Source organism: Dysidea avara, chromosome 6, assembly GCF_963678975.1.
Source record: "Dysidea avara chromosome 6, odDysAvar1.4, whole genome shotgun sequence".
NCBI lineage: Eukaryota > Metazoa > Porifera > Demospongiae > Dictyoceratida > Dysideidae > Dysidea > Dysidea avara.
In genome coordinates this window covers 1,112,501-1,126,496 of record NC_089277.1, presented here as the reverse complement: position 1 = coordinate 1,126,496, position 13,996 = coordinate 1,112,501, and the positions used below count along the sequence as shown (strand labels likewise).

At 39.2% G+C, this 13,996-nt stretch overlaps 2 protein-coding genes across 2 annotated transcripts in view; one reads left to right on the top strand and one right to left on the bottom strand.

Moving 5' to 3' along the window:
• Positions 1-13,996, top strand: part of LOC136258550 (dimethyladenosine transferase 1, mitochondrial-like) — a 158,502-nt gene that overhangs the window by 133,013 nt on the left and 11,493 nt on the right. The window contains exons 2-3 of the mRNA XM_066051868.1: positions 13,192-13,311; positions 13,475-13,626. Of these exons, the coding sequence (XP_065907940.1) occupies positions 13,194-13,311; positions 13,475-13,626 (270 nt within the window). The 5' untranslated portion in view covers positions 13,192-13,193. The remainder of the gene's footprint in view (positions 1-13,191; positions 13,312-13,474; positions 13,627-13,996) is intronic.
• LOC136258551 (LYR motif-containing protein 2-like) lies at positions 5,592-13,255 on the bottom strand. The gene is made up of 3 exons (XM_066051869.1): positions 13,118-13,255; positions 11,575-11,721; positions 5,592-6,161 (listed from the first exon to the last, which is right to left on the bottom strand). Exons 1-3 carry the CDS (start codon positions 13,145-13,147, stop codon positions 6,081-6,083), a joined length of 258 nt encoding a protein of 85 aa, XP_065907941.1. The 5' UTR covers positions 13,148-13,255; the 3' UTR covers positions 5,592-6,080.

Here is a 13,996-nt window from a genome sequence, read left to right as displayed (position 1 = left end):
TATCAAAGAGGTAAACCTGTGTTCACTGTCTGCAATGTGTTTACTATCAATAGGTTAACCTGGTCTGACTAAACTAGTCTTATAGCCTTTCCAATTGACACAACTTGACTAACTTGATTTCTAAATAAGGTAACAAATTGAAACTTTGTAATGGTAAAAATGTTGAATTGCATAGCATAAAGTGTTTTAGTAGATAATATGCTCAATACATAATACCTTATTACCCAGTCTGTGTGCAATGGTAATAGCTACTGTACCATGGCTGTAAGGAGTTTTGTATACACCAAAAAGCTTGAGGGCTGAGGCTATTAGCCCACTCTATTAAAACTATTATCGATCACCAGATGCTGATGTATAAAGGAAACAGGGAGAATTCTCATTAGTTCTTACACCCTATCAGGTATCAGGTGGGTGTACCTAGACTAAAGTGATAAAATAATTATAATCACTTCACATCAGGTTATACACCTCAGTCTATTCATACATCATTATACTTCTACAGACACCAGAAATATTGTGATTGTGGTAACTGAATCATTTGTATTGAATAAATGTACTTGTTATACAGTTATTGGTTGAGACACTACTAAAACTATTATATAATACACATACAAGTGGATAGTAGATTATTTAATATTTCAACTCTTCCATTCTACATGTACAGTTAGGCCACTTAGTATTTTCACATGTAAAAATCTTCAGTATAGGATTGGTAGCAGCGTTGAAACCGGGTCACTACTGCTGACCCGGATGACCCACTGACCCGGATGTGACCCGGATTGACCCGGATTAAATTAAGCCGAGGCGCGCGATAAGAGCTATGTTTCGGGTATTCTCGAGCGAGCGAGACTACGTTTTGAGCGTTCGATTCGTGTTGAGTAAACGAGTAGTTATGTGATAACTAAGCCGGTAAGTAGTCAGTGGGTTTGGTTCCACGTAGCTACTGTGAGTTTACAGACAGCAATTGGGTGTGGCTTCATACATATATACTTAGTATTGCAATTTCCCAATATATTAAAATGGGTGTGGCTCACAAAAGTACTTAATATCCTGCTGCAAGACTAGACCTAGACTATATACAACTCATACATTAATCGATTAGTGGGCGTGGCTCCACGTAAGCTTGCAGACAGAAACGGACACAGTTTCATGCCACAGACTGCACTTACTAATAAATGGGCGTGGCTGAGCGTATGTTTGTAACGCGATAAGTGGGCGTGGCTCATGGAAGAGCTACGCGACTAGCGTTTATAGGTTCCACGTCGTCAAACGATCAATTTCGTTTCTCACGTGATCCAATCCGGGTCAGACCCGGATAATTTGTAAACCGGGTCAGACCCGGATAACCCGGAGAAAATGTGACCCGGTTGACCCGACCCGGTTTCAACGCTGGTTCAGTTATGCTTTCTAAGTGGTCTGTATTGATCAAGTGTTGTAGGGATCAGTGACAATCACAAGTAGTTCAGTTATGCTTTCTAAGTGATCTGTATTGATCAAGTGTTGTAGGGATCAGTGACAATCACAAGTAGTTCAGTTATGCTTTCTAAGTGATCTGTATTGATCAAGTGTTGTAAGGATCAGTGACAATCACAAGTAGTTCAGTTATGCTTTCTAAGTGATCTGTATTGATCAAGTGTTGTAGGGATCAGTGACAATCACAAGTAGTTCAGTTATGCTTTCTAAGTGATCTGTATTGATCAAGTGTTGTAGGGATCAGTGACAATCACAAGTAGTTCAGTTATGCTTTCTAAGTGATCTGTATTGATCAAGTGTTGTAGGGATCAGTGACAATCACAAGCAGTTCAGTTATGCTTTCTCAGTGGTCTGTATTGATCAAGTGTTGTAGGGATCAGTGACAATCACAAGTAGTTCAGTTATGCTTTCTAAGTGGTCTGTATTGATCAAGTGTTGTAGGGATCAGTGACAATCACAAGCAGTTCAGTTATGCTTTCTAAGTGATCTGTATTGATCAAGTGTTGTAGGGATCAGTGACAATCACAAGTAGTTCAGTTATGCTTTCTCAGTGGTCTGTATTGATCAAGTGTTGTAGGGATCAGTGACAATCACAAGTAGTTCAGTTATGCTTTCTAAGTGGTCTGTATTGATCAAGTGTTGTAGGGATCAGTGACAATCACAAGCAGTTCAGTTATGCTTTCTAAGTGATCTGTATTGATCAAGTGTTGTAGGGATCAGTGACAATCACAAGTAGTTCAGTTATGCTTTCTAAGTGGTCTGTATTGATCAAGTGTTGTAGGGATCAGTGACAATCACAAGCAGTTCAGTTATGCTTTCTAAGTGGTCTGTATTGATCAAGTGTTGTAGGGATCAGTGACAATCACAAGTAGTTCAGTTATGCTTTCTAAGTGGTCTGTATTGATCAAGTGTTGTAGGGATCAGTGACAATCACAAGTAGTTCAGTTATGCTTTCTAAGTGGTCTGTATTGATCAAGTGTTGTAGGGATCAGTGACAATCACAAGTAGTTCAGTTATGCTTTCTAAGTGATCTGTATTGATCAAGTGTTGTAGGGATCAGTGACAATCACAAGTAGTTCAGTTATGCTTTCTCAGTGGTCTGTATTGATCAAGTGTTGTAGGGATCAGTGACAATCACAAGTAGTTCAGTTATGCTTTCTCAGTGGTCTGTATTGATCAAGTGTTGTAGGGATCAGTGACAATCACAAGTAGTTCAGTTATGCTTTCTCAGTGGTCTGTATTGATCAAGTGTTGTAGGGATCAGTGACAATCACAAGTAGTTCAGTTATGCTTTCTAAGTGGTCTGTATTGATCAAGTGTTGTAGGGATCAGTGACAATCACAAGTAGTTCAGTTATGCTTTCTCAGTGGTCTGTATTGATCAAGTGTTGTAGGGATCAGTGACAATCACAAGTAGTTCAGTTATGCTTTCTAAGTGGTCTGTATTGATCAAGTGTTGTAGGGATCAGTGACAATCACAAGCAGTTCAGTTATGCTTTCTCAGTGGTCTGTATTGATCAAGTGTTGTAGGGATCAGTGACAATCACAAGTAGTTCAGTTATGCTTTCTAAGTGGTCTGTATTGATCAAGTGTTGTAGGGATCAGTGACAATCACAAGCAGTTCAGTTATGCTTTCTAAGTGGTCTGTATTGATCAAGTGTTGTAGGGATCAGTGACAATCACAAGTAGTTCAATTATGCTTTCTCAGTGGTCTGTATTGATCAAGTGTTGTAGGGATCAGTGACAATCACAAGTAGTTCAGTTATTCTTTCTAAGTGGTCTGTATTGATCAAGTGTTGTAGGGATCAGTGACAATCACAAGTAGTTCAGTTATGCTTTCTCAGTGGTCTGTATTGATCAAGTGTTGTAGGGATCAGTGACAATCACAAGCAGTTCAGTTATATGCTTTCTAAGTGATCTGTATTGATCAAGTGTTGTAGGGATCAGTGACAATCACAAGCAGTTCAGTTATGCTTTCTAAGTGATCTGTATTGATCAAGTGTTGTAGGGATCAGTGACAATCACAAGTAGTTCAGTTATGCTTTCTAAGTGGTCTGTATTGATCAAGTGTTGTAGGGATCAGTGACAATCACAAGCAGTTCAGTTATGCTTTCTAAGTGGTCTGTATTGATCAAGTGTTGTAGGGATCAGTGACAATCACAAGTAGTTCAGTTATGCTTTCTCAGTGGTCTGTATTGATCAAGTGTTGTAGGGATCAGTGACAATCACAAGTAGTTCAGTTATGCTTTCTCAGTGGTCTGTATTGATCAAGTGTTGTAGGGATCAGTGACAATCACAAGCAGTTCAGTTATGCTTTCTAAGTGATCTGTATTGATCAAGTGTTGTAAGGATCAGTGACAATCACAAGTAGTTCAGTTATGCTTTCTAAGTGATCTGTATTGATCAAGTGTTGTAGGGATCAGTGACAATCACAAGTAGTTCAGTTATGCTTTCTAAGTGATCTGTATTGATCAAGTGTTGTAGGGATCAGTGACAATCACAAGTAGTTCAGTTATGCTTTCTCAGTGGTCTGTATTGATCAAGTGTTGTAGGGATCAGTGACAATCACAAGTAGTTCAGTTATGCTTTCTCAGTGGTCTGTATTGATCAAGTGTTGTAGGGATCAGTGACAATCACAAGTAGTTCAGTTATGCTTTCTAAGTGGTCTGTATTGATCAAGTGTTGTAGGGATCAGTGACAATCACAAGTAGTTCAGTTATGCTTTCTCAGTGGTCTGTATTGATCAAGTGTTGTAGGGATCAGTGACAATCACAAGTAGTTCAGTTATGCTTTCTAAGTGGTCTGTATTGATCAAGTGTTGTAGGGATCAGTGACAATCACAAGCAGTTCAGTTATGCTTTCTCAGTGGTCTGTATTGATCAAGTGTTGTAGGGATCAGTGACAATCACAAGTAGTTCAGTTATGCTTTCTAAGTGGTCTGTATTGATCAAGTGTTGTAGGGATCAGTGACAATCACAAGCAGTTCAGTTATGCTTTCTAAGTGGTCTGTATTGATCAAGTGTTGTAGGGATCAGTGACAATCACAAGTAGTTCAATTATGCTTTCTCAGTGGTCTGTATTGATCAAGTGTTGTAGGGATCAGTGACAATCACAAGTAGTTCAGTTATTCTTTCTAAGTGGTCTGTATTGATCAAGTGTTGTAGGGATCAGTGACAATCACAAGTAGTTCAGTTATGCTTTCTCAGTGGTCTGTATTGATCAAGTGTTGTAGGGATCAGTGACAATCACAAGCAGTTCAGTTATATGCTTTCTAAGTGATCTGTATTGATCAAGTGTTGTAGGGATCAGTGACAATCACAAGCAGTTCAGTTATGCTTTCTAAGTGATCTGTATTGATCAAGTGTTGTAGGGATCAGTGACAATCACAAGTAGTTCAGTTATGCTTTCTAAGTGGTCTGTATTGATCAAGTGTTGTAGGGATCAGTGACAATCACAAGCAGTTCAGTTATGCTTTCTAAGTGGTCTGTATTGATCAAGTGTTGTAGGGATCAGTGACAATCACAAGTAGTTCAGTTATGCTTTCTCAGTGGTCTGTATTGATCAAGTGTTGTAGGGATCAGTGACAATCACAAGTAGTTCAGTTATGCTTTCTCAGTGGTCTGTATTGATCAAGTGTTGTAGGGATCAGTGACAATCACAAGCAGTTCAGTTATGCTTTCTAAGTGATCTGTATTGATCAAGTGTTGTAAGGATCAGTGACAATCACAAGTAGTTCAGTTATGCTTTCTAAGTGGTCTGTACTGATCAAGTGTTGTAGGGATCAGTGACAATCACAAGTAGTTCAGTTATGCTTTCTCAGTGGTCTGTACTGATCAAGTGTTTTAGGGATCAGTGACAATCACAAGTAGTTCAGTTATGAGTCAATTGTCATTACCTAGAGTGACCTATTAAGGACCATGTGTATTTTATCTGCAAAATCCTTGCTAAATGTTCCCGTGGGATGGTATTGCAGATGTCAGGTTTGATTATACTCAGCAACTCTAGATATGTGATGACTGTACTATTAGAGTATTTAACGGACTGCTCTATTAGAGTATCCTGATATAATTTATGTTTGTTTGTGTGTGACCACCCTCCACCCCCTGGATCTGCCACTGACTACCAAATAGCTGATCAACTAGTAATTTATTGTACACTATAGTTGTCAACATTTTAAACTGCATATGTTGTGTACTACAATGTGTATCAGTGAGCTGGCCATATACCGTATACATACAAATTTTCGGGGTACATAATTTTTGTGGGTTCAGGATTTTCACGGTTTTATTTTTAAGGATCACTCGTTTTTCACTGAGATTATTTATTAGAAAGCATAGAGCTAATCGTGATAATCATTAATTTTCAAGGATGAAAATTTCGTGGAAATCCAAAATTACGAAACTCAAAAATTTGTGCGTATACAGTATTATATATGAGAGGATGGATGACATAATAAGTTGTTACTATCTATAGGGTATATTCCTTATAAGGAGAACATGTTAACAAATGTCGTATAACTATCCCATCAGTGTAGCAAAACAGAAGTGATAAAGCATCCTTGACTAGGACACCTCTCTGGATGATGTCATCATATGGATCATGTGATCTCTAGCTGGTGGCCAGGTAGACACTTGTCTTTAGTTCCTTCAGGGCAAGTCTAGCATGAGTTAATCTCATCCTTACGGCTTCCTGTAATGTAACCAATCTGTAACACTACCATACAAACACCTACAAGGACATGAACAACTCCAAATTAAGGACACCTCCATATTAAGGACACAAACGCCTCCACATTAAAGACACACACACCTCCATATTAGGACACAAACATCATATTAAGGACACAAACACCTCCATATTAAGGACACAAACACCTCCTTATTAAGGAAACAAACACCTCCATATTAAGGACACAAACAACTCCATATTAAGGACACAAACACATCCATATTAGGACAGACACTTCCTTATTAAGGACACAAACACCTCCACATTAAGGACACACTCCTCCATATTAGGATACAAACACCTCCATATTAAGGACACAAACACCTCTATATTAAGGACACAAACACCTCTATATTAAGGACACAAACACCTCCATATTAAGGACATAAACACCTTCATATCAAGGACATAAACACCTCCATATTAAGGACACAAACATCTCCATATTAAGGACACAAACATCTCCATATTAAGGACACAAACACCTCCATATTAAGGACACAAACACCTCCATATTAAGGACACAAACACCTCCATATTAAGGACACAAACACCTTCATATTAAGGACACAAACATCTCCATATTAAGGACACAAACATCTCCATATTAAGGACACAAACACCTCCATATTAGGACACAAACACCTCCATATTAAGGACACAAACATTTCCATATTAAGGACACAAACACCTCCATATTAAGGACACAAACACCTTCATATTAAGGACACAAACATCTCCATATTAAGGATACAAACACCCCCATTTTAAGGACACAAACACCTCTAAGGACACAAACAACTCCATATTAAGGACACAAACAACTCCATATTAAGGACACACACACTTTCATATTAGGACACAAACACCTCCATATTAAGGACACAAACACCTCCATATTAAGGACACAAACACCTCCATATTAAGGACACAAACACCTCCATATTAAGGACACAAACACTTCCATATTAAGGACACAAACACCTCCATATTAAGGACACAAACACCTCCATATTAAGGACACAAACACTTCCATATTAAGGACACAAACACCTCCATATTAAGGACACAGACTAGTTGGCCACTGAAAAGTGAAAACATTATTTGAATGGCTATCAATGGCTTCTTTACTGAAATACAGTAGACCTTATCTGCACTGACATCATAATTGACAAAATGGTCGTGATATCGTGGAGACTTCATCACGCAGTAGCAAAAATGAACTTTATTTGTGGCTTTCACAATATGTAACCATTGGATAATGAAGGGCAAAGGTGGGGGGGTTCAGACGAACCCCCCTTTCAGAGGCAGAATTTTTTAAATTAAAAATCACACCAAATCTTACAGCCCTGGAGCTCTCCGGTAGCTACTTGCCCACTGGCGCTCCTCTGTACCACTCTTGCAGTGTGCGAAATAACTTTTTAGACATGTACTGACAAAGTGACAGGCCAATATGAGAATTGAGCAGACACCGAGGAATTTGCCTGGACATTTAAATTGAAATGTATCAGTGCATTTATTAATGTATGTATCTATTAGTGTATTGTATTTTATTTTATGTATTATTACAGTATTATAACAATGGACAATGTAAACAACTTACAGTGACAATGTTACATTTAACTGGAGAAAATGGAGTTAATTTAAATTGACATAGTGACACTATTGTTGAGTTAGTCTAAGTGATACGCTGATTACACATGAGTTACAGATAAGCTATAACAGCAAACACGGTATAACAACATCATGCACGGTCCTCTGTTTCACAATCATCACCTGATTCAGATCCAGACTCTTCACTGCTGCTTATCTGAAGCCAAGATTTCCATGCAACTAAAGAAAACTCTTCATTATCATCATCATTTTCATCTGATTCTCTCCCAGCCCTGCTTGATGCTGTTCCTCTGGTAGAAGCAGTAACTCTCCTTGTTCTGTCCTTATACCATTCTGAAATGGCATTTGAAGGATCCCACTGATCAATTGGTGGACCACAACAATCAATCCGAAGCAGCTGATCAAGCCTGTTCTCAGTAAGATTAATACAACGGTCATTCTTTATGAACTTAAGCTGTGAAAACACCCTTTCAAGGTGTCCATTGGACAAAGGTAGACAGAACAACAACAATTCCACTACCCCTAAAACATTGCTCCATCGTTTGGCATCTACACAATTGAAAACCTTCCACCACACCACCTTGTAGTCATCTTGTACTAAATTGAAGTATTGTTTGCCATATTCCACCATGTCGTCCCATTCCTCTTGGACTAAAGATATGTCAATGCCAGCTTTCTCAAGAGGAATAGAAAACCAGTCACACACTGCCTCCAGTGAAGCATGACCAAATGAAGGAGTGCTGGCACGCTCCCACCCATGGGTAGCCAAAAGCGTTACTGCTTGAGTTAAAATAAGCAACTGCTCCTCCTGCACCTTCAATCAACTAACAAGACAAGAGTCAACTGCTTCCAACCAGCTTTGATAGTTTGACTTCAAGAATGCTAGGCCTTGAGTGTGGTAATGCAAGTTAACACCTTGATAAGTCACAATACTTGCCACATCTGTTGACTGAATTCGAGTGAGGACTTTCTTAACTGTAGGAAGATTTTCAACAGACTTCAATTTCATTTCATCCAGTGACCTCTTCGTCTTTACAAAGGCCTCAACTGTTCTAACAACACAGAGCTCATCCTCTTGAAGAATTTTGCAAACAATTCCCACTGGCTTTAACAGATCATGAAAGAAGGCACAACCAAGCAAGACCTTGGATTTACGCCAACGTAGAATGTAACCTTTCAACTTCTGTTTGTCAACTGATTTGACACCGTGATCTTCTGACAGTGACTTCAAATGGCTAAGGTAAGCACCAAACCTGTCAATGACTCGTGATAAAGCAGCCACCTTGTGAGCCACAAATCTGGTGCCACAAGCTCGTAAAGGCCTTGCTCCTCCTTTGTGTGGCAATTCACAATCTTCAAAACATTGTTTAAGCTCCTCCACTATTTCTTTCAATTCAGCACATTTCTTGGGAGACTTTTCGTATACATAATATATTTGTAGCAGAAACTCATCCACTGTTGCAAAGAATGTGGTCTTCAATGCATCTTTGATGGAGAGTTCTAATCTATGTGCAAGACACCAGCTTACTATAATCCATGGCATATCTCTTTCAAGGTGGCCCTTCAGTCCACCACTCCCTATATTTGCAGAAGTACCATCACACCCCAAGCCAATAATTTTCTGCTTCCATTCTGCAGGTGGGATATCTAAATAAACCATAGCTTGTTTAAAACAATCATAGAGGCCTTGCCCTGTGCCACGGCGGAGTTGTCGTACAGCAAAAAACTTGTCTCTTACAACTACCTTTCCATCTTCTGACAATCCATCAAAGAACAATACCATAAACAATTCTTCATCAATATTTCCACAGTCTGTGCTACTGTCTACCTGGATACTAAAAAATCTAGCCTTGTTAATATCCTTCCTCAACTGGTGCCTCAGGTCTGCACCAATGAATTCAACGAACGTTGCACAAGCATGGTCATTACGATAGCTTCCTCCTATATCAACGCCGTGTCTTTCCTCTAGGTCACAAAGAGTCTTCATCTTTTTAAATGACATCTTCTCCTTTGCTATCAGGTAAGCTATTTCAAACTTTCGCTTCAATCTAGCTCTGGTCAATTCATCCATTGATGGTAGAAGTAAGGCCCTTGCTATTGGAGCGTAGTCGCAAACATTAGATGAGTGCTCCTTCTTATATAAAATCATTGCGCGCTTATGCATTTCCGTGCTGGCGTGCTCCTTGAATGATGAAGCACGGGTATTAGTTGTTCCTTCCACAAAGGCAGAGTTATAGTTCCGCATTGATATTAACCGCTCTTGGAACTGACCACAGATACTGCACTTTAGCTTTGACACGTGCTCGCGGTCCCCAGCAACAACGACGAATTTCAGCCATAGGGTGGTGTCTAACGTTTTATCATTCTCTCGAATCCATTTTTCCACCGTCTTCCTTGTAACACTTCTATTACTTCCTTTTTCCTGCCTTTCTGCCATGGTCGGACATTTTTTCCGGACAAAGTTAATTATGCCCTGCCAAATGATGTAATTGTCCGGAAATTGTTCGGTGTCCGGACGTTACTTCGCACACTGCTCTTGATGGTCACATCACATTAATGCTGAACCATTGCAAATCATATCTATTGCATCACGTGATCAATTACGCACGTGATGCATGATTGAAATGGTGCAAGTGAAATGGTGAAGGACTGTTCAATGGTTGGTCGAGACATATTGCTGCTAAACTTGAGTGGTTGTGTTATACATGTGTCAGGTTAGCACAAACTGTGAATTGTTGATGCATATTTACCTGATGAATGGTTTATTTGTTACATTGTGGGCACGTGATGTCTCAAACATATTGGAGTACAAGCCAAGTCTGAAGTTATTGATCATCAACAGGAGGACCGGCCAAGAATAACGTATAGCTGGAAAGAAGTATTGCCAACTAAGGGACTCGAGTGTGGAGGGCTGCAAGGAAATTGAAGTTGGCTGTCAGTATGCTGTCTGGAAGTGAAGATTAGTTAGTTTTACAATAGGTTTATAGTTTCTATAAGCTGCATAAACAGCAGTGTGTAGGTTATAGCTAGTTAGATGCACCTTATAATGTTACTGCCTAAGGGCACATTTTGTGTATGCATCATTTTCAACTGCAGACAGCTGCAGTTGCTTAGCAATTACAATGAATTATGTCACTATTCAAGTCCTCTATTAGAGATGTACCTATAATCAGATTGGTGAGTGATATGATAATTTTATACCATATTTGGTAATCAGTACAATTGCTTCAAGAACCAATCAATATCACGATGGATAGTTCACATAACATGCTACAACAGCTAGTCCCATTTCTTTTTACTTATTTGTTTTCATTCGGTCAGGAATGAAAAAAGCTGGCTACGAATAACTAAGCACCATTAGGCCAACACTATTTTATTCATTGTTTCCCATCACCACCCACATTAACTTTTAGGGTAGCCACACCAAATTTTAGTTATTTGATAATTGATCATGTGATACACTATTAGTATGGAGGGAGGCACAAAATGACTACTCATCTGTTAAGGTAAACACATATAAACACATAGTAGTGTGGTAACTATGAGGGGTTGGAGTCCCTCCACTATTGTTGAACAGGCTGTATAATCTTGTACCTTTCAAGATTGAGATACTCTAATAGAGCAGTCATGTACTCAGTCAACTGTATATAACTAATGATCAATAATCACTCCCCACCCTCATCAGTTTTTGTTCCACTATGTGACGGGAAACTAGCAATATAATAATGATGGCCTTAGAGTGTACAACATTATTACTAACTTCATCATGATCACCTTGACTACCAGCTACCTCAAACTCAGTCCTGATCCAAACCCTCAACTGCCCTCTGTACTGTTTGTCTTCAACCTTCAACAACACCTTCAGAAACTGTCTGTACAACTGAAGAGTCTCTCTTCTCAGTAGAAACTACACCAACAACATGAGGGGAATATATAATGTGTGATACAATATACATACTATCCCACTAGGGAGCTGTGATTAAACAAGGAGGGGTGACATTGAAGAAACTGTTGGATGTTAAAAACAACCCCAGACCAGGTGGTGAGCTATCCAGAACAATTTGCAGCATGGCCAAACCTTTTACCATTTATTGGGTAGGATCTGGCTACACTAAATCTCACCTAGTCTCGTGCCCAGACTGCTTTTGTGAAAAGAAAAGAACAAAAAAGCTGTCTGGGTACAAGACAAAATCACATAATAAAATACTCTAATAGAACATTCGCAAATTAAGCTGTGTAAAAATGACATACAGACTATGTGATATTTCTAATGTAGAATCTCGTTTAGAATCCTAGCTACATGTCGTAGAATTGTGAAATTACCACTGATGTCAATATCGTTAGCCTACTGCTGCTGGTATTGCAGCCTGTCTGTTTCATGGATCATCTGGTAGCTATAGCTACAGAACATGGTATATAGATTGTAGAGCTTTTCTGAAGTTTAGTATGGTGGTCACAGTAGCAGTATTCAACATTTAAGTAAACAAGCCAGGCTGTTATTTCTGGCCATATTTAAATGCAGCCATACAGCTTAACTTGTGAATGCTCTATTAGAGTATTATCATAAAAACATGTAAGGGATGTTGAAATGGGCTCTTTCACCCCTTTGGTATTCTCTACTTTTAGGGGAATGGGAGGTGCAGCCACTACTGCTTACAAGAGGTTGGCATCTCTACTTGCTGCTAAGAGAGACCACAGTTATAGTAGTGCTGTGTCCTGGATTACTGTAGATGCTCCACCAGTTTTTCTTTACTGAAGTCAGCTGTAACTTGCTTGCATGGAGCCAGGTCTCATTATGGCAGCCCAGTGACTATTGGAGCACTTGACCTTGCAATATCTGAGGGTCAGGTGCTTCCATCACATGTACTTTGAATTGTTGTTTATTTTTCATTTACTTGAATATTAAAAAAAAACATGTAGGTGACTGTTGTATTAGAGAGTATCACAATCTGCTTATGGTTCTATGCTGACATGGAGTCTAACACAAAGCCTACATGAGGCAACAATAATGCATAGTAACTGTAGTACAATCTACTAACGCTAAGGCCACAAGGCTGCTTTTAATATGCAATAACCCAAGCCTTTACAATTACAGCAGATTGCATTTCCGTTTAAAAATCGCAACAAGTTTGTTTTTCAAGTTGATGACGTTGGGGGACCATGATTTCCAGTCTGAAAGTAACTCCGTGAAGGATTGCATTTGAAACCGTGAATATTAAAGCAGCGCATGCGTGAAGAAATTTTTAACGGAAATGCAATCGGCCAATTCCCTACCCGCTGAATAATACCTTCCCGTAGTTTACCTGTTTAAATGTCATGAACTTTTCAGCCATTGTCCACTCTGTTATAAACCACAATCAAAATGTATGATTCCTAATAATGCCCACTCCTAAGCGATTACCACCACTACCCCGCGTCACTGATATACTGAAGTTGTACGGACTACGCGCCAAGAAACAACTTAGCCAGAACTTCTTGTTGGACTTAAATGTCACAGGTATGATAAGCTGGTCACTTTTAAACAAAAATGAGCTGAGTAGGTGGCTACTAAAAAAAGCAGGTCATTTTGTACACAAATGACATGTTTGGTGATTATTATAACAGCCAGTTTACAGGTGGTTATGTTACACAAAACAGTCCTCACTATAATGTTGTTACAGATAAGATAGTCCGATGTGGTGACAACCTGTCTGGAGGGTTAGTATGTGAGGTGGGACCAGGACCTGGTGCTCTAACAAGATCCATACTCAACACTGGAGTGGAACAAGTGCTAGTAGTTGAGAAAGATAAGAGGTTCCTTCCATCTCTTGAGGTACTAATATGAACTGGTAGTAGCCATTGGTAGAACATTCTATGGCCGGGATTAAAATCAAATAAAGTGATCAAGAGTATAGAGATTATCCCTTTACATCATTTCAAGTTAGTAATGGTTACTAGACACCATGTTTTTGAGACATAAAATCAATGGGACCCATACGAGAAAATGAACATTTTTGCGATTTTGCACAATTAAAGAAAGATTTGGGGGGATTCGCTACACCATGTGAGTTACTTATAGTAATAGCCAAATGAAAAAACGGGAGTAAAGAGGACTGCATTAATTCAGTGGTACAAACCAGCAAGCAGCTGAACTTTAATGGCCATGTTTCTTCCAGCTGCGAAGCGACATTACTAAGCAACGA

Excerpts from the sequence above, each read along its gene's own strand:
- LOC136258551 (XM_066051869.1), bottom strand. The coding sequence starts at position 13,147 with ATGGCTGAAAAGTTCATGACATTTAAACAG. Across the intron at positions 11,722-13,117 it reads AGTTCATGACATTTAAACAG|TTTCTACTGAGAAGAGAGAC; the intron begins GTAAACTACGGG and ends TTGTTGGTGTAG. Across the intron at positions 6,162-11,574 it reads GTCAAGGTGATCATGATGAA|GAAGCCGTAAGGATGAGATT; the intron begins GTTAGTAATAAT and ends GTTACATTACAG.